The 25,504-nt window shown below is 34.5% G+C and overlaps 1 protein-coding gene across 1 annotated transcript; it reads right to left on the bottom strand.

Moving 5' to 3' along the window:
* Positions 1–18: 18 nt before the first annotated feature.
* On the bottom strand, positions 19–20,054 carry LOC145243977 (coiled-coil domain-containing protein 97-like). The gene is made up of 5 exons (XM_080107112.1): positions 19,926–20,054; positions 15,033–15,825; positions 11,288–11,333; positions 1,574–1,691; positions 19–577 (listed from the first exon to the last, which is right to left on the bottom strand). Exons 2-5 carry the CDS (start codon positions 15,822–15,824, stop codon positions 463–465), a joined length of 1,071 nt encoding a protein of 356 aa, XP_079963238.1. The 5' UTR covers position 15,825; positions 19,926–20,054; the 3' UTR covers positions 19–462.
* Positions 20,055–25,504: the final 5,450 nt, after the last annotated feature.

Here is a 25,504-nt window from a genome sequence, read left to right as displayed (position 1 = left end):
TAAACAAAATCAACAACATTTCTATATTGATTCTTTTATTCAATTTTTTTAAGTCTTCTGTTATGTCTTAAAAAATCAGGCTTAACAGAAGAATCAGAATGATTTCCACATCAAGTACTTTCAATTCCTCTTAGAATAATCTTCAGGGTATTCAATTGGGGAAAAAAATGTGAAAAAAAAAAAAATATATATATATATATAACAAAGATAAAGGCCATAAAAGTTCAACTTTACTTGGCTTGCCAATCCATGGGCTACCATTACTCCATTTGCATCCCAATATTACAAATTGTCATAAAATATCATTTATTTTACCCATCAGAAAATTTAGCTTGTCTTCATCTTACTGCGATAATTTTTAATATATGGTTCCAATGCAGAATGTATGGTTCATGTCTCCTATATTTCATGAAAAAGATGCAACGTTTCTATTTTCAGTTAATGAATTCCAATGTTGAAATGCTAAGTGATGTTTACATCATGGATGTACTCAGGTTCTTCATCGTCAAAGTATTTTTCTTCTTCATCTTTTCCTTCCTCATCAAGATCATCATACGTATCATTGTTGTCGATGGAGCTGAAAAAATAAAAAAATAAAAAAAAAGAACGATCATTAAATTTCTCCTTTTCTTTTTGTCCTTCATTTTTTTAAACAAATGAACTTTTCCATCAGTTAAAGTGAAATTGTCTAGTAGTTTGATTAGGTTCCTGATCAAGGCTCTAGTGTTTTAGTGTCAAGATTATGTAAACTACTTTTACATGAGAAGAAAGGCCTAATAAAATTAGTCCACCATTTCAGCTGAAATTTGAAATTTGAAAATATACATAAATAGCAGAGTCTAAGTTATTTTAATTAAGAACAGTGAATGGCAGAAAGAATTATATTTAGAGATTATCATCTGTGCCGAATTGTAGCAATTTCCAGGTTGGTATTTTGGAGTGCTCTTAAATCACTGGGGGAAATGCACCCCCAAATAAACTCACCTGGTGGGTGGGTGACAAGGCGGTACTCCATGTAATGGTGTACCAGCAACCTGCTGCAAGATGCCTTACTGAACCAGCATATCAAGCACATGTTTGTTGCAGCAAATGGTGACATCTGAAGCGTGTGCAATACGAAGTTGCACCTTGTGGATCACCTAAAACTGTAGGCTGTTTTTGAACCCAGTCAATGACGGGTACTTTTGCTAGTATATATATATGCTTATTTCATTTAATCACATAAATTAATATACAAAGATATAATTTTATGCATAAATCTTTCAGTATTTACTTCAACAGTGCTTGATTCATAGGTAGAGCTAAGTAGTAAGTTATGATAATATATATGGCAATATTATATATATATAGTTAGTTTTGAAAATATATATGGCAATTAAGCTACACAGAATATTCCGCGTTTCATTCTCGTGAGAATTCGTCAGGCTTATGCATAAGATGTTTGCTATCTGGTAGAATACTTCATCCCAGCAAAATCAAAATGATGAGAAAATTTAAAAAAAAAAAGAGAGAAACATACAACTACAAAAAGAAGACCAGACGTGCTTAACATTCCGAAAATTTTTGCACAGACCTGTAATCATAATCGCTGTCTTTTCCATCAAGAAATCTTTCTTGCATAATTTGCAGAAATTCCACTCGAAATCCATTCTTCTCATCTCTTGTGATAGTCGGATTGTCATTCTCTGATTCTAAAAATAAAAATGTGGTACAATTATTAGAGATAAACGGGATTAACTATTTGAGTTGTTTCATATAGTGGTAGTCGTGTTGGAGTGGGATGGAAAAGTTTAGGGATCAAAGATTTAAAAAATGACACAAGATAGAAGTTATGCAAATCATGTGACTTCCGGTGGGATCCTTATTTTTTTCTGATCTGGTGAAAATTAATGAGAGAAGACATGTTTTACGCTTACTGCTCAAATGAGAACATCTCATGGAGAGTGACTGATATAGTGAAAACTAAGCATCTCATCGTTCTCTTTTCTTCTCCCTCTCTCCTTTTCTCTCTCTCTTTTTCTCACACCTTTTTCCTCTCTTACTTTCTCTCTCTCTCTTCTTTTCTCTCCTTCTTTCTATCACACAATTATGCAAGTTTATGTTCTGCCTTTTTAGAAAAAAACTTTTGTTACAAACTAACCAACAAACGTTAATGTGCTGTTAAGTGCAGTTTTAATTCCAGCAGGAATACACACCTGGAGATGATATTGAAATAACTGCCTCAGTCATGAAGGATTGTTTTTTAACATGGGAGACACACGGTATGTGTTTGGACGTCCATCTATTTTATTTAGTTGCGACTTGCGAGACATTAGATCTCCCAAAAGAGGGGAGGTAATGTAACAAAGCCATACTCAAACATTTGTTTGCAGCAACAGCAGCGGTGAACAGTTTTACATGTCAACTCTTTATTGGACAAAAGCTCAAATCAGCAATTTATTTCAACCAATAACAGTACAAGAAATATTCAGTTCTGAAAACTTGTTTGTGGTATAAAACCCAAGTTTTTTTTTTTTTTTGCTCTCTTTCCTATTATTTTTCAGACAACATTTTGTGTACATCACAATATTGTCATGCTCCTTGGTAAGCAACACACACATAAGAGACATTCATGGACTACTCTGAACACAATATCAACACATATGCACTGTTAAACGAATGTGTGTACAATTCATATACATATGAGTGCGATTACACTATAATAGCGAAATCTGGAAAACGAAAAAACGAAAAATAAAACAATAATATCTACTGACTTTTTGTATCAATTTCAACTAAAAACAATGATATCTACAGAAGTACTTAAATATTACTGCATTATTTAAAAAAAAACATGAGTTTTCAATCTTTATCATAAAAAAAACATCACCCTATTTCTTTGGGAAGATGTGGCATAGTAACAAGGGAAGTAACTCAGTTATGCTGAAAACAAAGGCAAATCACACAATGTATTAAAAAAATTTGAAAATAGTTACATGCTATTTACCTCCCCTTTGGAACTCTTTGGTATGTTTTTAGACAACCATTTTATTTTTACTAATTTTTGTCAAAAAATGTTTTTTTTATTTTTCTCCCTAATGGTTTGTTGTAATTTTGGGATATATTCATTATCATAATCTGACAATTAATTAGAGACCATTGGTTTGCCTTGAAATTCAATACTAAAAATTTAGAATTTCGCTATTATAGCATAGTTACACTTACATACGTAAATGCACATGGTGCTAGCCGAAATGGACGCACATATATTATCTCACTAACAAAATAATGGTACGCTAGTACACATATATTCACAGCTATTCATTTTCACATCGGTAAACACACAGGATGCAAGCTAAAGCAAACATGAATACTTATTTTGTCTTTACAGATAAAGACTTTCTTTTCTTCAGAACGTTCTCAGTCTCTTTGAACCCTCATTCTTTAGGAACACCTAGAATACTTGAATTGTCAATAAAAAAATATCTTGTATGGAATGACATTCTTTCATTTGATAATTTCCTATCATGCCAGCGTCTCTCTCTACTGAATCATTATGTTCATAGTAGGTGTTCGACAGAACCCCATGAACGCCCCCCCCCCAACCTTGAGAAAAACATTCATAGCAAGAACTCTCTTAACTAGAATCACAGAAATGAACTTTCTTTTTTTCTCTCTCTGTACCAAAAACCAAACAGGAACTTCCATGTACAAATTTTCTTTCCTAGAACATCCTCTCTGTGGAACAAAATACCACGAGGCTGCTTCCCAACCGACTACAACATTGTTATCTTCAAATCTAATGTAAACAAATAGTTGATAATCCATTCGTCTTAAGTAAGCTTCTGTTTAACCCACCCATTTGACTCCAATTCTATCGTAGTGGCATTCATTCATCCAACCTAAAAACTATTGCCCCCTTATCCTCAAGTGGCCCCTGGGCCTTGATAAGTGGTGACCTTTTAGTAAAATATCAAAACAAAAATCTTCTTCACATTCACTAGAGATACTGAGAAACTTGTGTAAGCAATGCGGATTAAAGATTAGATCAAACCATTATTAACGATACATTTATAAATATACTTGAAGAGCAACACATTATTGCTCAGGTAAAGGAAAACAGATTACATATATCATTATGACAGCTGAAATATAGAACATAAGTAGAATAACATATTTTAAAATGTATCAATCAATTAAATCATCATCATCATCATATTCGATTTAACACCTGATAATAATAATCTACATAATAATTCTACTTGTCCCTCTCTCAGTTAGCACAGCTCTAACACTGCCAACAGATATGCTAAATCAAGGGGAGGTAATTACTTCAAAATCGATGCAATTTTAGTATCAATACAGCTTTCTTTGTATATATAAACAAGGACCAGAAGACAAGTGATTTTTTTTTCCTAATTAATTTAATTACAAAAGTTTTAAGTTTTTTTACATAAACATAATCACTAATCAAGGAACAGAGACCACTCGAGGATAAGGGTTAAGAGTGTACAGTAGTCAGTTGGACAATAAAGTAATCGTTAGTAATGGAAATTCGGTAAATTTGTTAATAAGTGGAATGGCTCATCAAGAACTTGTTTACGTTGGACTTGAAGACAACCATATTGTACTCAGCTGGAAAGCAGGAAAACGGAAGACAATTCCGCAGGCGTGCAGTTCTAAGAAAGAAGCTTTGTTCATGAAATCTACATTTAGGTTTAGGCACAGATAAAAAGTGGGGGGAATTATTGATAGTGTTTTCAGCTAGACAAGTGTTTCTTGTGAAAGTTTGGCGAGGTTGGACCATAGATTGAAGCTCAGTCGAACACTTTCCATGAAAATAACGATAAAGCAGAGACAAACTTGCAACATCTCTTCTGTGAGATAGAGGTTGCAGTGAAGAGAAAAGGACATCTCCTACGAGGCTACGAAGTCTATTTTGAACTCGATCAAGGCAGGACGCCCTTTCTAGCAGCTCCTGCCCAGATGTGGCAATAGTATTCCATCCTTGAACGTACCTGGCTCTTATATAGATAGAGAATTGCATCAGCAGTGAGATATCTACTGGATCGATAGAAGGATCCAACCATTTTTCCAGCGGCCTTGGCAACAGATTTGATGTACATGTTTCATTTAAGATCAGGAGTTTGTCAAAACTTGAGGCCTCCCCAAGACGAGGGCCATTCATTTTAATTGATGCCAGATGGGGATCAAAACGTTGATGATGTAAAGATAGAAGCTTGGTTTTAGATGCATTAAAAGAAACCAGCCACTCCTTTCCCCATTGTACAATGTGATCCAGATAAGAGGAAAGAGAATCAGAGAGAACTTGGTCGTTTACTGTCTTAGATGTGCTACCATAGATGGTAGTGTCATCAGCATAAATGTCTACAAATGATGTAAGGATCTGATTTGGAAGATCATTGATGTAGATCAAGAAAAGAGTTGGGCCCAGGATGGACCCCTGAGGGACTCCAGGATTAATACTGTGAGCTTCTGATTTTTACCCATCAACTACTACTCTTATGAACCTATCAGAGAGAAATGATTTAATAATTGAGAAGACATTTCCAGCTATACTATAGCTGGAGATTTTATGAAGTAAACCTTTATGCCATACCCTATCAAAGGCCTTTGATATGTCAAGAGCAATTGCGCTAGAAAGGTTGCTTTTGTCGAGAGATTCGCTAATCCTATGAGATATAACTGTAAGCACATCTGCTGTAGATCTAGCAGAACGGAAACCATATTTTGTGTCACTAAGAAAGTTATTTTTGCTGAGATGGTTGATTACTTCTCTATTTAACACAGATTCCAGCAACTTACTCATGACGCACAGGAGACTTATTGGCTTGTACTGAGAGGGGGATGAGCGATCACCTGAATTCTTAAATATAGGGCATACTGATGAGATTTTCCAGGGTGATGGGAAGCAATTCTCCTTAAGACAACGTTTAAACAGTTTTGTAAGTATGGGCGCTAGTTCTGATTGAAATTTTTGAGTACTATAATTGGAATCAAGGCTTTTGATTAGCTTGGCAACATCACATACAGATATTTGTATATCACATAGCATGTTTTCTGATACAAGAGGAAATATTGGGGTGAGAAAATTATTAACCAAAATTTGTATAAGAAAAAATATGTAAACAAAGACAATAGAACGCAACTGTGCAAATTTAATTTTTTTTTTTCTTAAGAGAAATACTTTTTATTGAAAAATCATATTACGAATAACTTTATTCAAAATACAGCTAAAGATAAAAATATTTTACTTGTAATTTAATTATAAAATGAAACTAACTCTTAAAATTCTTATACAGGGTGACCCAAAAAAAACAGAGGACATTCAATTGTTTTTCTGAGCATTTTACAGTCAACAGAGAAAAAAAGGCCAAAGACTCTAGTGTTTTGATGTGATGTTTTGAATATAATAAACTAGTTATGACTAAAGTTTCATTTCATTCGGACAAAACACTAAGAAACAGAGTCTAATTATAATTGAGCCCGTTTTTTGGGGTCACCCTGTATTTCATCACCATTATCAGTATTTGGTTTAATTGTCTTGCATGCTGGCATGTGTTGGACAAAATTGACTTCCAAACTAACCCATCTCTGGCCAGGTCTTTCTTTATCTCTTATTATCCATCCTTATCACTTCTTACTCTGTTTTCCTATGCCTTTCCCTGCTCCTTAAACTGTTCTATATCTATTAATCCAAACATTTTCATCCATTCTTTCAATGCGATCTCTTGTAGGCCGGTAATAATCAAGACCAACACAGTGGTATGATTAACAATGTTATTGATGTGTCATTATTCTGGGGCTATAACTCCCACCAATGTCACGATGTTTAGTCATAACTGTATTTATTGTATCTGGTTAAGTCTATTAATTCATGAAATAGGTAGATCAGCTTACACCATAACAGTTGATTAAAATGCCCCAAAGAAGTAGAATTAATAAATAAATAAAATAAATGAAATTAAAAAAAAAACAAAAAAAACTCATTTGTTGTTTTTTATCAATATCAAAATCAAATGAACAATTTTTTTTCTTTGCAATGGTTTTTTATTTTTATTTTTTACAATTGGATCACTACTTATCAAGGCCAAGGTCTATTCGAGGATAAGGGCTAAAAAGATAAGCAGTCGGACGGTTATCATCACCACAAGAGGATCAGAAACAATAGGTGGAATAGGCAGAAGATTACTTAAGAGGAATTGTTTCTCCACGAGGACAGTCAACAAATATTTGTTTACATTAGACTTGAAGACAGCCACTCTGTAGTTGACTGGGAAATTTTATAAATTCTTATTTTCACTTCTCATGGCATGTGGCCAAATTATACTTTAGATGTTGTGATTTACAAAAAAAAACAGCTTCAATTCTGGTAATGTGTTTCTTGTCAATGCTGCTTAATTTGTATCCCCCCCCTCACCCCAATGCATTTCCATATAAAGAATGAATCTGATTTCACTTCAAGTCATCCATTTCCAACTAAGACCATGATCATCATATTTGGTTTAGCATCCATTTTGCATATTGGTATGTGTTGGACAGCTTTTAGAAAGTGACAACCAAACTAATTTATCTCTGACCAGGTTATTTTTTAGTGCTCTTCTGTCAAATTCTTCCATTAAAAAATAGTTAATCAATCAGCATCCTGAAATTTTCTTTTCATTTTACACACGTTTTTAATACTAATAGTTGTAATAGTTTTCATTTTACACACGTTTTTAATACTAATAGTTGTAATAGTTTTCATTTTACACACGTTTTTAATACTAATAGTTGTAATAGTTTTCATTTTACACACGTTTTTAATACTAATAGTTGTAATAGTTTTCATTTTACACACGTTTTTAATACTAATAGTTGTAAAAAATATTGGCTAACACAGGAATCAGCATAATAAAAAACATGCCATTCAATCACTTCAACATTAAGTCCGATATGATGGTCAGCAAGTCTAGAGTAGTGGTTAATGAAAAAAAACACTGGGTAAAATTGTATGGCTGTATTATACAATAGATGTATAATGTGAGTCAAAAAGATGGTTTCAGATCTGATGACATCAGAGGAAGATTAAATCTTAACAGTATAGGGGGATGTGTGTAAACAGAGTTGACTTTGATGGTATGACCATGTTCTTGGGTTGGTAAATGTAGAACAGTTGAAGTAGCAGGTTCAGTTCACAGGAGAAGGACAAGGAAAACATGGGAGGAAGTGAAAAAAATGGACCTGAGGGAGGGGAGAAACAGATAAATAAAAACTCAAGTTACTTTGGAAGCCAATTTCGTAAAGCTGTTCAATGCATGCCAAACATGTCAAACTGATTATTATTATTTGTACTCACTAGGAGTTCTCACACAGGTCATCATCGGCGACAACAACCTGTGTGTTCCCTGGAGTCTGGGTGACAACAAGTCTCTACAAATTTCTGGTATTCCCCACCTCTTTTGATAACTTTTGCAAATGAATTTGCATTATCACAACAGCCGCTTGCTACAGACTTCTCGCTGGCAATAACCATTGGTTTTTACCGGAATTTGAGTGCTAACAAACCTCCCCAACACTCCAGTCCTGTTTGCACTCATCTAATGGAAGTCTGGCTAGGGCTTTCTCTCCTTTGTTTTTCTATCCCCCTTAATCCTTCAGGAATAATGTTATTATTATTATTATTATTATTATTATTATTAGTGAAGGTTGTCAAGGAGAACTACGTATAGGATGGTCAGTGTCCCTGCAGTGCCAATGTGCAAACTATCACACACATCCTCACAGACTGTCCCTTACTCATGTTTGACGTATTTGTGTTAAAATGATTTAATATTAATATAAAATATAAACATATGAAATGATATTAATATTGGTTGAGAGTAGATAAACATGACTTTTCTTGTTCAAATCTTGTAGGCTAAGAACAAGAAAGAGGGATGTGCCAAGAAATAGTACTGTTTAAGTAACTTTTGTCCAAGGTACCTCTCTGGTCTTCAAAATTTTCTATTAACAGAATTACTGTAATATAAAAATTGAGATCAAACATGAATCGTGAACCATGCGTGCCAGGTTCAATTTCTGTTGGGGCTATTTGAATCATTTTACTTTTAACCCCAAGAAGAGTATGAATCAAATTATCCTTCCTCAAGATATGCATTAATTAGTAATGTAAAAAAAGCTGTTAAGCTTTAGTTTTACAATTAGTTTAAGGGATGGAGAGGCATGCTCCTATGTACACTGAGGGATGCCTCAGACACAACTTGATGATAGACCTCGAGAGGGAGTGAAATACTGTGATGATGATTATTATTATTATGATGATCATGATGCAGAGAGGTGGAAAAAAAATTCATACTGTTTATTGATATTTATTTTCTAAGTGAAGTCTAATTTATCCATTTAAAATTTTTTGTTTTTCTATGCAAAATTTTGATGCAAATTTGGAAAGGAAGTTTTGCTTAAGAGTATAATCATTATTATGGCTGAGAGTTTTGGGGGTATTCTCCTCCCTACAACCTCTTTCCCACAAAAGAGACATTGCGAGCCTGTCTCTACTCTATCGTTATTTTCACGACAAGTGCTTGTCTGAGCTTCATTCAAGGATTCCCCCCACCACCAAATGTTCACAAAAAACACACGTCAAGCTACAATCACTACCAACGAGTTCTCCCTATTCTCTATCAGTACCTAAACCTAAACGCAAATTCCATGAACAAAGGTTCTTTCCTAGAATGGCCAGCCTATGGAACTCTGTTCCCAGCTGACTACAACACAGTTTTCTTCAAGTCTAATGTAAACAAATTCTTGCTGTTCCATCCCCTTAAGTAATCCAATTCTGCCCAATTCCCACCAAAAACAATCACTGAACTGTTGTCTCACTGATCAACTTACACTCAACCCTTATTCTCGAGTGACCTCTGGGCCTTGATAAGTGGTGACTCCCTTGTAAAAAAAACAAAAAAACATGTAGAACAGTTGAGATAGCAGGGTCAGTTGGTAAGGAAATGCTGACGAAAACATGTGAGGAAGTGATAAAGATTGACCTGAGAGAAAGAGGGATAAATAAATTCCTCAACAGAACAAGGTTAGTTTGTAAGTCAGTTTCTAAAAGCTTTTACCAATGCAATCCGATATGTAAAATGGACGTTAAACAAAATATAATGATGAGTGGGGAAGGGATTTCTTCCATTCATTATTCATACAAAAACATTCCAACACTCAACCCTGCTTAACTCTATGGAATTTCATAATTGAAGCGAGTAAAACAATTTGCTTCTGATGTAAACTTTAATAGATTCAATTTGGCTTCTTTTTTTTTTTTTTTTTTTTTTAACATTTTCACCCCAAACAAGGCACAGTGCCACTTTGATGTAGGGAGCTACTATCAGGGACATAAGTTGCAGGGATACAATGTAGGGAGTTGAGCAGCAAAATGTCTCCTTACATGATACTTGAACTTCTGCATGTCAGTACAGTTGGGGAAGCAGGAGCCCAGAAAGGAATTCCGAAGTCTAGCAGTTCTGGAGAAAAAAACTATTAGAGTAGAAGGTTTTCTTACATCTAGGAATCTCTACTGTGTAGGGGTGGGATTTTGCTGCTTGTTGTGTTTGTTGGATGTATTCATGTCAAGGGAGTGCAAGAGCTTGTAGTTATGGGAGCATTGACCATTAAAATACTTGTAAAACAGGCAGAAGGATGCAACATTTCGTTGATGGGACGGAGGCTGAAGCTTAGATGACAGTTCAGGACCTATCAGGTTGGCGACTTTCTTTTGAACCCTGTCCAGGAGGGAGAGACCAGTAGCAGATGCACCAGCCCAGATGTGACAATAATACTCCATATATGGGCAAATGGTGACCTTGTAGAGGTACAAGGCACAGGATATTTTGTAACTAAATTCTTTTACCAGTCTATATCAGCTTTGATAAGCACTGTTAATTTGGTTTTTAATCTATCACAAACAATATTACAATAAATGGAAGAATCAAGTTTTTGAATTTTTGAGTCTATCTTATCTGCATGGAATTTTGAATGAAAACTTATACGCAATCCATGGGGGTTGTATGCAATTACTTAGGACTCCCACCCAGTCATAGCTGACAGAAAGAGAGTATGTTACCCCATGGATTAAATAAAAGGTTCCAGTTGAACTTCCATCTAGATTCTTGAGTTTGACAGAAAGATTCGTAAGTTCGACAAGCTACACCTAAAGAAGGTCAGAAGTTGCATCAATCAAAACATGAAAAATAATCAAGATGAGAACAGTTGTCTGAAAAATGGAAATAATATGAATGGAAGAACTTACCAATTTCTTCGTCCGTATCAGAATCCATTTCTTCAAACGTTTCTTCCTAACAAGAAAAAATACAAGCAAAATAATATATATTAGCAGAGGTACATATCTACATTGGGTGCCAGATTTATAACAAGGATCAACCATAATTCTACATCTACTAACCCAATAACTATCATCCATCCTTACAAGGTAGTTATACCATCAAAATCTCCGGCGCACAGCTTCCTATACCGATTTAATCTTCCTCTGAGTTCATCAAATCTAAAGCTGTCTTTAAGACTCACATTACACATCCATCGTATCATTCCTCTTCATGCAACACACGTTCTCAAGCCTCACTGAAGTTCAATTACAGACAATCTTTTATAAAGATGTAGAGCTGCATCTAAAAAAATTTCATGGAAAATTTTGAATTTTTTCTGGTTTTCTGACAAAGGACGTATTCCATCCGATACAGTAGCATGCTTAACACATTCTTTGTGTAAGTTAACAGAAATGTAAAGCATTCACAGCAAACACTCACCTAGCTACAACCACTACCAACAATTTCCCTTACTCTGTTTGACAAAAGGAAAATTCCATGAAAAAAGCTTCTTTCCTAGAACTGCCTGTTTTTGGAACATAATACTATGGGGTTGTTTTCCAGCTAACTATAACATAGTAAGTTTCCAAGTCTAAGTTAAACAAGTTCTTGTTGAGCCATCCTCATAAATAATCAATTTCTATCCAATTTCCACCATAACCAATCATTGGTGTGTCACACATTGACCCTCATTCTAGAGTGGCCTCTAAGTGACTCTCTTGTAAAAATCAAACCCCCCCCCAAAAACTGAAATTCTCAAATCTTATGTGATCTAACTTCTTAAGAAATATAATTTAAAAAAATTACGTCTTTATTCTCAAGATTGTGATAAACAAATCTATATAATAACACACCAAGGCATTTTTCATGTATGTATGTATGTACATGTTTTTTTTTTTTTTTACATGGGGAGGTCACCACTTATCAAGGCCCAGAGATCACTCGAGGATAAGGGTTAATGGATATACATTAGTCATTGTATCACCTTTCATACACTTTTAAAAAAAATGAAATGGTCCAATCCATAAAGATGATGGGTTATCTAATGTCATTAAAGTAAAAACTTCTGATTTCATCCATTTTAAAAATAATTGTTCCCAAATCAAATTATGTCGCTCTGTTGACTAAAACAATATGAGTTTAAATCAATATATTTTAAAAAACAAGAACCCAAGTTTGCCCAGCTGTCCTGTCCTTGTACCAGAAAAATATCCAGTAAATAAAACGTTGTTTAGTAAATCATTATTTTTTTGCATTTTTTTTTTTGCATTTCCATACACCAAACATGGATATAAATATCACTAAAACATCCGCTGGGTCATAAGCTTTATTTTGGTACCTTACTTTGCCTGTAGGCTGAGATAAACCGTGTCACACACACACACACACACATTAGGAAAATTTATAATAAGATAACATTCTTTTTTATTGATTTGAAGAATATTCAACTGACAGTTTTTTTTATGCTAAGAAGATACAGAATATCTTTTTATTTTATTTCTAAAAAGAATTAAATTGTTACAATTTTAAATAAAGAAGAAGAGTTTTATTATTTTTTAAATATTTAACTAACAACGACAATTATTTTTGCAGAAGACAGTTATTTTTTCTTAATAGTATTGACTCTAACAGACATTTATTATCTATCTATCTATCTATCTTTCTATCTTCTTTTATATATAAGGAACTTTGTGCGTGTGTGTGAGTTTCCTATGGATTCAGGAATGGCTGGGTTGATTTCTATTAAATTTTACACAAATGTACTTTATGTACCTGGCAGTATTCTTAGATAGGTTTTGTATTGGAATGTCTTCAGTAAGTATCAATATTCAAAAAAATCTGCTGAAAAAAAGAACCGGCGAAAATGATCAAGGTTAACACCTTACACAGCCTAACTTCACAAGTGCATTTGAGAAGTTTTATTACCACACAAGAAGAGCAGCCTAGCATATAAAATCAACCATAGGTTCTTTGATATGAAAGAGGTGCGTTCAAAATGAATGTTTCTGTTTAAAGCACAACTGAACCATTATAGTTGACTTTTTCATTTTAAACTTTAATTCAAGACATTATCACCACACAAGCAGAAAGCTTCAACCTCTGTCCCATCAACGAAATGTTGCATCCATCTGCCTGTTCTAAAAGTATTTTAATGGTGTTACTCTGACGAACTACAAGCCCTTGTATCCCTGACAAACCCGACAAGCAGCAAAATCCCACCTCTATACATTAAAGATCCCTAGATGTAAGAAGGCCTTCTACTCTAATAGTTTCTTCCCCAGAACTGTTAGACTCTGGAACTCCTTTCTGGGTTACTGTTTTCCCAACTGCATCGACATGCAGAAGTTCAAGTGTAATGTGAACAGACATCTTGCTGCTCAACTCCCTACATAGTATCCCTGCAACTTATGTCTCCGATAGTAGCCTCCTACATCAAAGTGGCACTGTGTTTTGTTTGGGGTGAAAATGGACATGGAATAAAAAAAAAGAAGGACTACCCATCCAAAATCAACAGTAGGTTCGTTGATATGACAAGGAGCATATTCAGAATGAATGTTTCTTTTTAGAGCACAATTAAACCATGATACTTGACTTTTGCATTTTAAACTTTAATTGAAGCCATTATATATAAAAATAATTTTATAAAATCAACAGTAGGTTCTCTACAGTGCAATGTAGGCTACAATGTATTTTGGACTAAGTCACTGTGGGGAGGCATGTGAAGTTTCCTCCCAGTGCACCATGATAGGTCTTCAACTAGAACAGGCAATTAATCGATTTAATTGAAAATGGGCGACTTCACGGATTTTGATGACAATAAAAATATGGGAGTGTGAAACATTCATTCATTATCATTTAATCCCGGGTAACATTGAGTCTCCCTGCTAGTTAACAAAAACTTACACAAATTGATGTAGAAAACATCATAGAATTTCCAGGAGATTCCACTAGTGAAAATAAGATTTCATCTAATACAGTGCCATGCTAAATACATTACTTTCATAGGCCAATAGAACAAGGGTGCTGAATTCACACTTAGTCCACAAAAACAGATTCTCTAGAATCTTATGTAATCAAACTTTTAAAGAAATTACAATAAGCAAATCACTTCTTCAGCCATGAGATTGTAATAAATGAATGAAAATAATATTTCATCTGATTTACTGTTATACTTGCTTAACCCTTTATGACCTCGTTGAACTAATTCGTTCATTCATAAATAAATGAATATAACGGCATAAATAATGTGGGAATTGATTCAAATACGCCTTGTACATATTAGCTCAGCATCTGGGTAGATGTCAGATACCTTCAGATTGCAACTGTCCATTGCTTACATTCAGTATGCCGCCATCTTTCTCAGAGATTTCGTTTGTTGTCATAAACACACTTTTTTCAAGCACTATGGATAATAATTAAGGTAAGTTTATGAAATGCAAACATTTTCAGTGGTAGTTTAACTTCATAATTTTTTCCGTTTGAAGACAATCATAGTGTCATTACCTTTTAAACTAACTAAAATTAACAATAAATATTGTTTTTATCATCTACATCATAATTCAGATCATGACGGTTAATATGTTCTTTTTATAGGTCAACAAAACTGGAGTGCTAAATTGACACTTTATCCATAAAACTGAAATATTCTTAAGAAATAATAAAGCAAGTTACCTCTCTATCCTTGAGATTGTAATAAAGGTTGTTTTCCTGAATTTGTTCAACATGTTTCATTAGAAAGTTTGAAAGGGCAAACTCATCTTCGCCCATTATGTCTGCTGCTTTCAAAGTTCGCTCTTCTTTGGTAAGGTACTGTCCGATCATCTCTTCATAAAGGAGCGGGTCACGGGACTTCATGGCTTCCTCACTGAAATACTCGTCACTGACAGACATCATATGCATGAGCGCATTGTAGCGCCGATTTTTTACCTTATTGCGCTTGTACGAGGGACGGTTCATCGTAATGATCTCTTTCAGGTGGAAGTCGATTTCATAGTCTCCGATATACTGCTCAAAGCAAATGATATCTTGGCACGAGAGGTGCTTCTTGAACCGGGATAGAAACAAGGCGGGGCTTTTTTCAAAGACAGAACGGGCAATGTTGAATTTCTCTTCTGAGCTCAGATCAGGTTCGTTTCGCTGTTGGTGTTTGAAATGAGCAGAAGAATTAGAAAGTCTTTTGAGCATTTTGGTCACCTCTGAGTCCTTCAACTTTTTTTCCAAGGGCAACGGTGAAGCAGAAGGAACAGGGCAAGATAAACTAGCAGCTTCGCATTCCATTATGTTGTTGCTGTTGTCATTTGTCGTTGCATCGTCACAACCATTTGGTTCAGCATATTGGCTCTCTCTTTCATGAGTGACATCAGGAAAAGAATCGTTTGTTTGGTCATCGGGATAAGTGTCAGAAGTCTCGCTGTTCAAATGTAGCCTACTTAAAACAGCTTCATTTGATGTGTTCTCGTCCATTCTGAAAGAAATAATTAAAGAAACAATGACAATATTATGAGAGAAATAAACACAAAAATTTTAAATGTGCATCATCATCATCATATTTGGTTTAACATCCATTTTACATGCTGGTATGCATTGGACAACTTTTAAAAATTCACTTCCAAACCAATCTATCTCTGGCCAGGTCTTTATTTATCCCTCTTTCTATCAAATCCATCCTTATCACTTCCTCTCATGTTTTTCTATGGTCAACCATTTTTCTACATCTACTAACACAAGCACTCTCATCCTTTATTTCAATATGACCATACCAACAAAGTCTACTGTTTTTCACACATCTCCCTGTATTGTTTAAATTTAATCTTACTGTGATGTCATTTGAATGTAATCATGTCTTTAACACTCCCATTACACATCCATTGTATCATTCTTATATCATTTCTCTCCATATGCAACATCATATTCATAAAGAGGAAAGGAAATACTACACTGTGATCCAAGCCTAAAGAGAAGAACCAGCAATCAACAAAGGAAGAATTACTACATGTTTGGACTTTAAATGTAACGCTCATGTTAAAAGGACATTTCTGAAGAAGATAGCACATTATCATGGGGAAAAATGTGACAAATTCCATTCATACAAAATTTTTTTATTTTTATTCTTATTCGCCCCAAACAGGGTATATCACCACTTGGACACAAGGGGCTACTATTTTGGACCATGTCTACAGGGGCACTGTGTAGGAAGTCGAGCGGTAAGATGTTTGTTCACATTACGTTTAAATTTCTGCAAATTGTGTAGACAGGGAAGCAAGAGACAGGGAGAGAATTCCAAAATCTAGCCGTTCAACTTGTCAAGACAATGAGAGATAAAGTTTGTGAAGAATAAAAGTTAAAATTGTCCGAGGGGCCTTCTTTTTGTTTTGTTTTACTAAAAGGGGTTCATCACTTATCGAGACCATATGCCAATTAAAGATAAGAGTTAATGAGATGGAATTATTGTCAGAATCAAGTCTAAATTTTTGTGAGAACGGTTTAAGATAGGAATCTGTTGACATTGACTTTGGAAATGAAATGACCGTATTAGCAGACAGAACATTTCTTCATGTCCTTATTTAATTTGATGTTATTTTATTTTAACATAAATTATGACTTAAAAAAACTGTTTAAAAGTAATTCCTAAATTTAAGGATAAACTGAACTGTTTTTTTTGGGGTTTTTTTTAACCCTTACTCTAATCTAACCATAACCTAAGCCTAAGGTTAAGTTTGGCAAAAGTGAGTTTCGTTTGGTTTGGTTCAAAATTCTGTAGAGGCGCCATTATTTTAGTCGTGTAAATTGTTTAGAGTAAAATTCCTGTAATGTTGTCTTCAGACCAGCACACATTGTGTGCAGTTTCAGTCGCAAAGGAGACCAAGACTAGATAGAGGTCCTAAGTAATTCACAATTGTATTTTTCAGTCGCCCACACTGAAAATCTCCAATAGAATATCACTTTTACGATTGATTTTTCCATGTACTCTCACCATGTATGTTAATTGCTTTGTACTGGTACTCATTTAAGAATAATTCGTGTGTACTTTATTTGTTCAAAAAATATCTTGATCTTTGAAAAAAAGTGATGCTTAATCTCTGTATTTTCCTGAAGAAAAAAAAATTGTAAATTTATTACAGTGATGTAAATAATTAGGAACATGATTATATTAATAAAGTTTGACTTATTTTTATTATTGATGAATTTATACAAAATCAGTAATTTGTAATAACAAGTCAACATTTACTGATAATAATACTTTAGTACACAGGTGTTTAATGTCCTATTAAAAATGTGGTTGAAGGTGAAAGGTAGAGTCTAATCCATTCAGAGGATATGAGACTGTCATAAAGAAGCAAATGCACGTCAATCAAGCTGCCAAGTATTTTAAATCAACAAAACGTCATTGCTCAGAATAACATCTGAAGGAAATCCATATCAACCAACATGTTGGGAAGCAAACAGTACTGTCTCTGCTCATGATAATGAGTTTGCTGGGTAAAGCAAGCTGATGTAGGATGGGGCTGGGTATTCACTTCTGAGATGGTCCCTCCAACAAGTGTGCCTGAACCCAGCTGGGACCAATAGGAAAGAAGGACGTTCCCATAATGTCAGTGGCCTACATAGATAAATTCTCCAAGCCAGAAATCGTCAAAGCAGGATTCAGTTGCACAGGCGTTGGTCCTTTCAATGTTCAAATGGTCACAATGAAAAGTCAGCCTAATGTCATTGTTTAAACTATGACATCTTCCTTCACACCAGCTTATCCAGTGTTTGCTTGCACACACCTCCCACTCTAGAACCCTTATCTTCAGCTCGTTTTCCAGGTCATTCATCCTCAGACATACCTGTTTCCTAACTGACTTCATCATTTTCGTTTGACACATTGAAAGACTTCTTCCACAAACAACTGACTTCCCAATTTCAATCTGCATCAAGGGGGAGATTAGCTAGAATACAACAATTCTGAGATGGAGACAGCCACATGCCAGATAAAAGTATCAACAAACTCAACATAGATATTTACTAAAAAAATTTAAAAGAAGGGAGAAAAGTAGGGATTAAAGAATACCAAAACAGGGGACACCATAACCACCATGACTAAGAAGCCCATTGTCAACATACTGACACTGAAATGTTGCAGATCTGGTAGAGATATGGCATTAAATGGGTTAAGTGTGACATAATGTACTAGCGTTAACATTTCACTTAAAGGCCCCCAAAAATGAGGAATGGCTGTGTGATTAGGGTACACAGTATCCCTGGAGCTTAATGCCCCGAGAGATGGCATTTATTCTCCCAGGTGACTGAAATTTGCGGAAAACTAAGCTGAGTTTTAAAAATATTAACTGAAATATATTTTTCTCTGATGAACACGAATCAGTTGTCATCTGTTTAAACACAATATCACAGATTTATTTTGCCCATGATAGTCCAAAAAAAAAAGCTTTTGGGTTTGTATTACTGTACACATAGATTCGAAAAAGTTGTCAAAAAACAAATATATAACAAATAAATATTATCAAAGGCAAGATAAGTTACTTTTCTTCCTAACTGGATACATTTTTGTTTTTGTTTTTATTCAATGTAACATGTTTATTCAGCTCGAAAAACATACAGTGTTTACCGATGTATTGGAAAATTCAAAATAGCGCCCGACACTCTCTTTAACATGGTAAGTTTGGAAAAAGGTGTTATAAATAATAAACTAGACAAAATACTATTAAAAAAACACCGAATATATGTCAACTTATGTCACGGTAACATATAATGAGCAAATTTCTAACAGTATTTTGTCTAGTTTATTATTTATAACATCTTTTCCTGAACTTACCGTGTTTAAGAGAGTGTCGGGCGCTATTTTGAATTTTCCAATACATCGGTAAACACTGTATGCTTTTCGAGCTGAATAAGCATGTTACATTGAATAAAAACACGAAAAATATATCCAGTTAGGTAGAAAAGTAACTTATCTTGCCTTTGATAACATTTATTTGTTATCTATTTGTTTTTTGACAACTTTTTCGAATCTATGTGTACAGTAATACAAACCCCTATTCTACATTTTCATCTGCAATTTTATAAACAAATCGAGGAATGAGGTTAGCTAAGGAAAGGCGATAATTCAAGTTCATACTTTTCCAGTTAAGGACCAAGAAAAAGAACAAAAACCGAAAATTGCATTTGTATCAAGGAACGGAAACCCATACACAAAAAAAATACATAGCATTAATTTATTATTATCATCATTTTTATTCAACAATTTAAAAAATAAATGATCACTAGTTTTTGCCTTGTCGGTCATCGCGTACTAGCTTAACACTTTCACTTTAATTAAAGGAATGCTTTATTTCCTAAATGAATAAATAATTAAAATAATCTAATTTATACAGTAGAAACAAAATTACTTTTGTCCAACAAAATAAAATATTCCCGACGTTAAAACACACCTTAACTTTAGCGTGACCGATTAAAAACCAATCCCATCTTATTTAGCAACTCTCTCAAATTCTTGAAGTGTTTACCGATGCTTATTTAAAGAAAAGTGTTGTCATTACATACAACAAATAGCAACTAAATTACCTTCATTTAATTTCCTCCGAAGACAAATTTAATAAACTGACGCCATTATTTACAAGGGGAAGTTACTCCGGAATACATGGAATTATCTCCCCTAAATTCCCTCTTTTTTATTTTTTTTTTAAGTATTACTAGATGAACTGCACTTATCAAGGCCAAAAGCGACTAGAAAATAAATGCTAATGAAATGTAATGGTTCTTATCCAGAATTCACCCTATATTAAAAAGTAAAGATAAAGAAAAATAAGTATGCTGTACGTATCCGTGATTAAACGAAAATATCATATTCCAAAAAGTTATGTAAATTGATCAAGTAGTTTTATTTTTATAAAGAAAATAATTTTTAAGCATTTACTGGGAATTCGTAGGTCTTACAACATACATCTAGTAAGTATAAATTTTTGTCGAGTTATCTCCTTTTGTTTCTTCAGATTTTTTAAAGTGATCGGTGAGCCAGTCACTCCCCAAAATACTAAAAAAAATTGATTTTCTTATTTTAAAATGAAACTATTTGATCAATTTATGTGATTTTTAGGCGGGGGGGGGTATTATATTTTCATTTCGTCATATGTACGTACATCATACATACGTTTTCTTTATTTTTGTTTTGTAATATGAAAGAATTCTGGATAATAACTGATAGAGAACGGCTGTCCATGGAGAGATGAAAGGAATAAGTGAGCTTGAAGGTGACCATGTTGTAACCTTCATGGAAGAAGACCTGTGGTAATGTTTTCCACAGATAGAACCTGTGGTAATGTTTTCCACAGATGGAACCTCCTTAAGAAAACACTCTGTTCATAGAACTTCTGTCTGATGAAGAGGAAGGGGAAGAAAGGAGAGGTTAGGCTATTTTCAAGAATAGTAACAGAAAAAAAAAAAAAAAAACGAGAAATAAATGAATAGGTAACAAATAAATGTTACCAAAGGCAAGAAAATTTACCTACTTATATATTTCTTTGTGTATTTTAAACTATTTAAAGCACTTACAATTCTCCAGCTTCTTGTGTTGCATGAGAAAAATTTAACAAACTGCATGAATTATGTTTAAAGAATAGTTTATTTCCAGCACACATCTGCAGCTGTGGAAACTGCAATCAAGAAAAAAATGAACGTAAATACAAGGAAAAAAATGCAAATCAAAATTAAATAACACGTAAGAAACGAGACCGTACGGCACAATCATGTTGACACACCGGTTCTCGCCAGATCACCAAAGTTAAGTAACGTTGAGCCTGGCCAGTACCAGATGGGTGACCATTTGGGAAGGCTAGGTGCTGTAGGTACCTTCTGGGAAGGTTGGGCGTGGGGCTAGCACCCTCACCCTGTAAAAAGAACTCCTCACTACAAAAACATCTACAAAAAGTTGTAGATGGCCTATGCCCCTCCAGGGGCTCAAGGGCTATGGAAGAAATGAAACCAAATTAAATAAGCTATGACAGCGACATGAGATACATTTGAGAAGAAAAAGGTGGAATGAGGAATGTGATTGCCAAAATATACAAATAAAATGTTAAGTAATATTGAATAAAGCAATAAAGTTATAAGCAGTGATGGCTCAAGTATATTATTTTTTATTTTTTGGAATCCTTTGAGATGAGACTTCATAATTTGAGTCAGGGCCCATGGCGCAATGGCTAAAGGTATCGAGTCTCTACACTTCCAGGTGAGCATTGTCTGAAGATAGCAGTTTCAATCCTACCCAAAGCAGGCCAGATGGTTAGTTGGCCAAAACGTGGTTGAGACCACAACAACTATGGAAGGCAGTAATTACTGCAGATACAGTTACAAGACTCACCATTCCTATCCCATCGTGGTTAACCACCTGAAGAAGGTCAGAGGATTAGTTGGCTGAAACTTGGTGAAACAACAATTATGAAGATGAGAATAACAGTCCACAAAAAAAAAAAACTTAAGTGATATAAAATGTTGAATTCAGGACTGTATCCTGATAAAAATGTTCACTTTCTAAGAAAACCAAAAATGAAAACTGGGAACTTTGTGTTAAATTTAGTTTTTGCTTATATATTTACTATTGAATATTGTTGATTGGTGAAAGATCACTAGGTTGGGTTTTAATGTGGGGAAATCCATCTCCTCAAAAAGTGGCAATCTGGATTGGAACAAATATTAAAAAATCGTCTCAATCTAGAACTCTGAGAACATAATAGATTAACTGTAGAAGCAAAACAGATACTACATTTTGTTCCTAGTCAAAAGGTCAAAGAGCCTTTGCATGCTGATAATTTAATACTTGCCTGTGAAACAATGGAAGACTTACTTGTTAAGGCAAACAAGATTGCTATGAAAATGAAAGTCCTGAAACAAAGGATGTTGGTTGTTTTTGTTTTATGGCATATCAATCCTTTTTAGGTTATTTAATGCCAAATCCAGTGATTTTGAAGAAAAACTTTTTTAATAGGATATATTTGTTGTTTTTCCAAGTCGGTTTCTATTCAACCCATAGTTGGGACCCTAACAGGTCTACCACTCTGGGTCAGGGTGGACCTGGGAGCAATGGCAATTAAGGGGTGACTCCACACTCCCCAAAGCCCACAAACTAGGCCTCACCATCGGATATCGTTTAAGGTCATATCCAGGACCGAAACAAAGGATGACTTATTAAACTAAAGACTCTGAGGAATGCTATGGCAAGTAAAGGTCTGAGAATGAATGTTACCAAAACCAAAGTGATGATCAGTGGTTGGATTGTTGAAAAACTCTCCAAAAAGAAACGTTCTTCTCCTCAGTTTGTGGAAAGGGAGTTGGGTACAATTTAATCTTTTGTGGTACTTTTAAGCATTGGGTTAATAATGCAGAAATGCAGTCAAATTATTTGTAGGTTAAGAATTTAGGTGCAAGAAGTGTAAGACAATGGAAAGAACTTAGACGTAAACAAAGTATATCTGAATGATGAAGCTATCAAGATTGTTAAGAAGTTGATTTGACTTTGATGATAGCATTGGACTTTGATGATAGCATTGGAGCACTAGGTGGAATAGGTGCTCGTGTGATTGCAAAAAATAAAAATGGATGGAATAAGTTCAGAAAACTTCTATCATTACTAACCAGCAGAGCATTACGACTATTGACTAAGGTAAGAATATATGAAGCATGTGTATGCAGTATAATGATGTGTGGAAGTGAATTCTGGTCAATGAGGTTTAAAGACATGCGTTGCATGGAGAGAAATGATATTAGAATGATATGATGGATGTGTCATGTGAGTCTTAAAGACAGGCTTAAACCTCAAAGGAAAATTAAATCTGGACAGTATAGAGTGGTGTGTGCAGAAGAGTAGGCTTCCATAGTATGGCCACATTGAAAAAAGTGGATGAAGCTTGGATCAGTAGATGTAAAATAGTTGAGGTAGCAGATCTAGTTCACAGGGTAAGGCCAATGAAAATATGGAAGGTAATGACAAAAATAGAGCTGAGGGAAAGAGGGATAAATAAAGACCTGGGCAGATCGGTTAGTTTGGAAGTCAATGCTGCTATGTTAAACCAAATATGATGATGATGCTGATAATGATTTCCCCTCACTGTTTCTCTCTCTCTCTCTCTCTCTCTCTCTCTCTCTCTCTCTCTCTCTCTCTCTCTCTCTCTCTGGCTGAACATCCTATGTGTGTGTTTCCCAGAAATGAAATTGCCCCCCAATTAAAACTCATCTCTTTTATACTGTTGAATAAGCCAGATCCCCAAGGAGTGACGACAAAGAAAAGTCAGTCAGAAGCTTGGATGCAGATGCCAAGGGAATGACGTCAAAGAAGGTAAAAATGTGGGACGTAGAATCTCCGGAGATTCGGTCAGCGAGATTGACTCTTATTTTCAAAACACTGCATGTTGGAATGATGTCATTAAAAGAGATGGGAGACAATAGAAAACAGGAGAGTGACCACGAACGGCGAGTTAAACAACACATTCTTCTCCACACACCACCCCCGCTATGTTCGCCATCATTAATATCAAAACTGTTATTTGGAAATTTAAAAAGGTTATTTTGGATAAACAATATATTTTTTATTACCAGCTGTGTGTGTTTTATTATCATCGCCAGCAAATGTATATATCGAGAAATGACAAAGGTTGATTTTTAGAAATTAAATAGACTGAAAACCACATTTGATGATCGGCTGCAGTAAATATGTAACAATACCTTATTATTCCTAACTCAGAAATTGTAATTTTGTAATTGAATTGGCCCAATTTTGGCTGATGGTACACATGCTATTTCATTCCCTTTTTGTTTTTTAGACATTCAACCCACAAACACATATGCAGATAATTTGCCTCCACTTATTTCAGTGAGGTAGAAATTTATAGTTTTTCTGACATATTATTTTTCTTCTATGGTAGAAAAATTGGGGTGACTTGATTGTAAGTCAAACAAATAACTTGGTGTCTTTACTAAACTATTTTTTGACCAGTGAGTCTTATGCTGTCAGCCAACTAAGAAACATCTCCACTTTCTCCCTCTTTTATCATTAAGCAAATTGGAAAAAAACTGCTATCAGATACTTACCTAATAGCATACATACATACATACATACATACATACATGAACTTTTTTTATAAACTCGTATCCAATAATTCTTTTGAATATGAGTTATGGCATTACAGTCAGATATCGTACTAACAATAATACCTTATAACCTGGTGTACCTTACAATACGCATGCACACACATACACACATACATATACATATACATATACATACACACACACACACACACACACACACACACACACACACACATATATATATATATATATATATATATATATATATATATATATATCAGAAGGAAAGTTAGTTTGCTTGAAGCATTGCTGGTAAATAAAATATAAGTGTATTAAAAGGCTATAGCAATGTGGGTTACCGGTTACCCACATTGACAAGCCTTTGCTATAGCCTTCTAATACATTTATATTTTATATATATACTAGCGGGGGTACCCGGCGTTGCCCGGGTGTTTGTAGGTGTGTGTGGTGTTAAATAAAAAAGAAACGGGGGGGGGGGGGGTAGGATCGAACCGGAAGCCCTGAGGCGAAGTTTGAAAATAAAATCGGCCAGCCAGAATGAGTTACTGAAAGATGTTTGAATTTATTTCAGTAAGAACCAAATTGACAGGTGCGCGCCCAGAAGTCATCGAGTGTTACGACGACGACGTCAATGACCAGGTTTGTTTGTTATAAGCGAAGTAAAAAAAGACAACAATGTTAACACTTAAGCGTGAAAAAAACAAAAAAAAAACTAACGTAAGGCAAACGAATGATGAAAACAGAAAAACGAACACGTGAAAAATGGCTTAAATAAGCCTGTTTCGATATTAAAATTTAAAAAATCGGTGGGTACCCAGGTGTTTTTGAGTGTGTGGTCGGGGGTGGATAAGCAAAGTAAAAAAAAACCAGAAAAACGAACGTTACGTGAAAAATGGCTTAAATAACACTGGTTCAATATTTAAATTTAAAAAATCGAAAAAAAAAAAAGAAGACATTTCACACCACGATTCGAACCCAAAACCTTTAGATAATAAACAAACGCGCTAATCAACTGATCTAACACAACGTACATGACATTT

Source organism: Euprymna scolopes, chromosome 22 (genome assembly GCF_053919585.1).
Source record: "Euprymna scolopes isolate OS-2025 chromosome 22, ASM5391958v1, whole genome shotgun sequence".
Classification (NCBI taxonomy): domain Eukaryota; kingdom Metazoa; phylum Mollusca; class Cephalopoda; order Sepiida; family Sepiolidae; genus Euprymna; species Euprymna scolopes.
Note: the sequence above shows the minus strand (reverse complement) of the source record. Positions and strands in the feature narration are given on the sequence as shown.

Excerpts from the sequence above, each read along its gene's own strand:
- LOC145243977 (XM_080107112.1), bottom strand. The coding sequence starts at position 15,824 with ATGGACGAGAACACATCAAATGAAGCTGTTTTAAGTAGGCTACATTTG. Across the intron at positions 1,692-11,287 it reads TGATACGGACGAAGAAATTG|AATCAGAGAATGACAATCCG; the intron begins GTAAGTTCTTCC and ends TTTTATTTTTAG. Across the intron at positions 578-1,573 it reads GACAGCGATTATGATTACAG|CTCCATCGACAACAATGATA; the intron begins GTCTGTGCAAAA and ends TTATTTTTTCAG.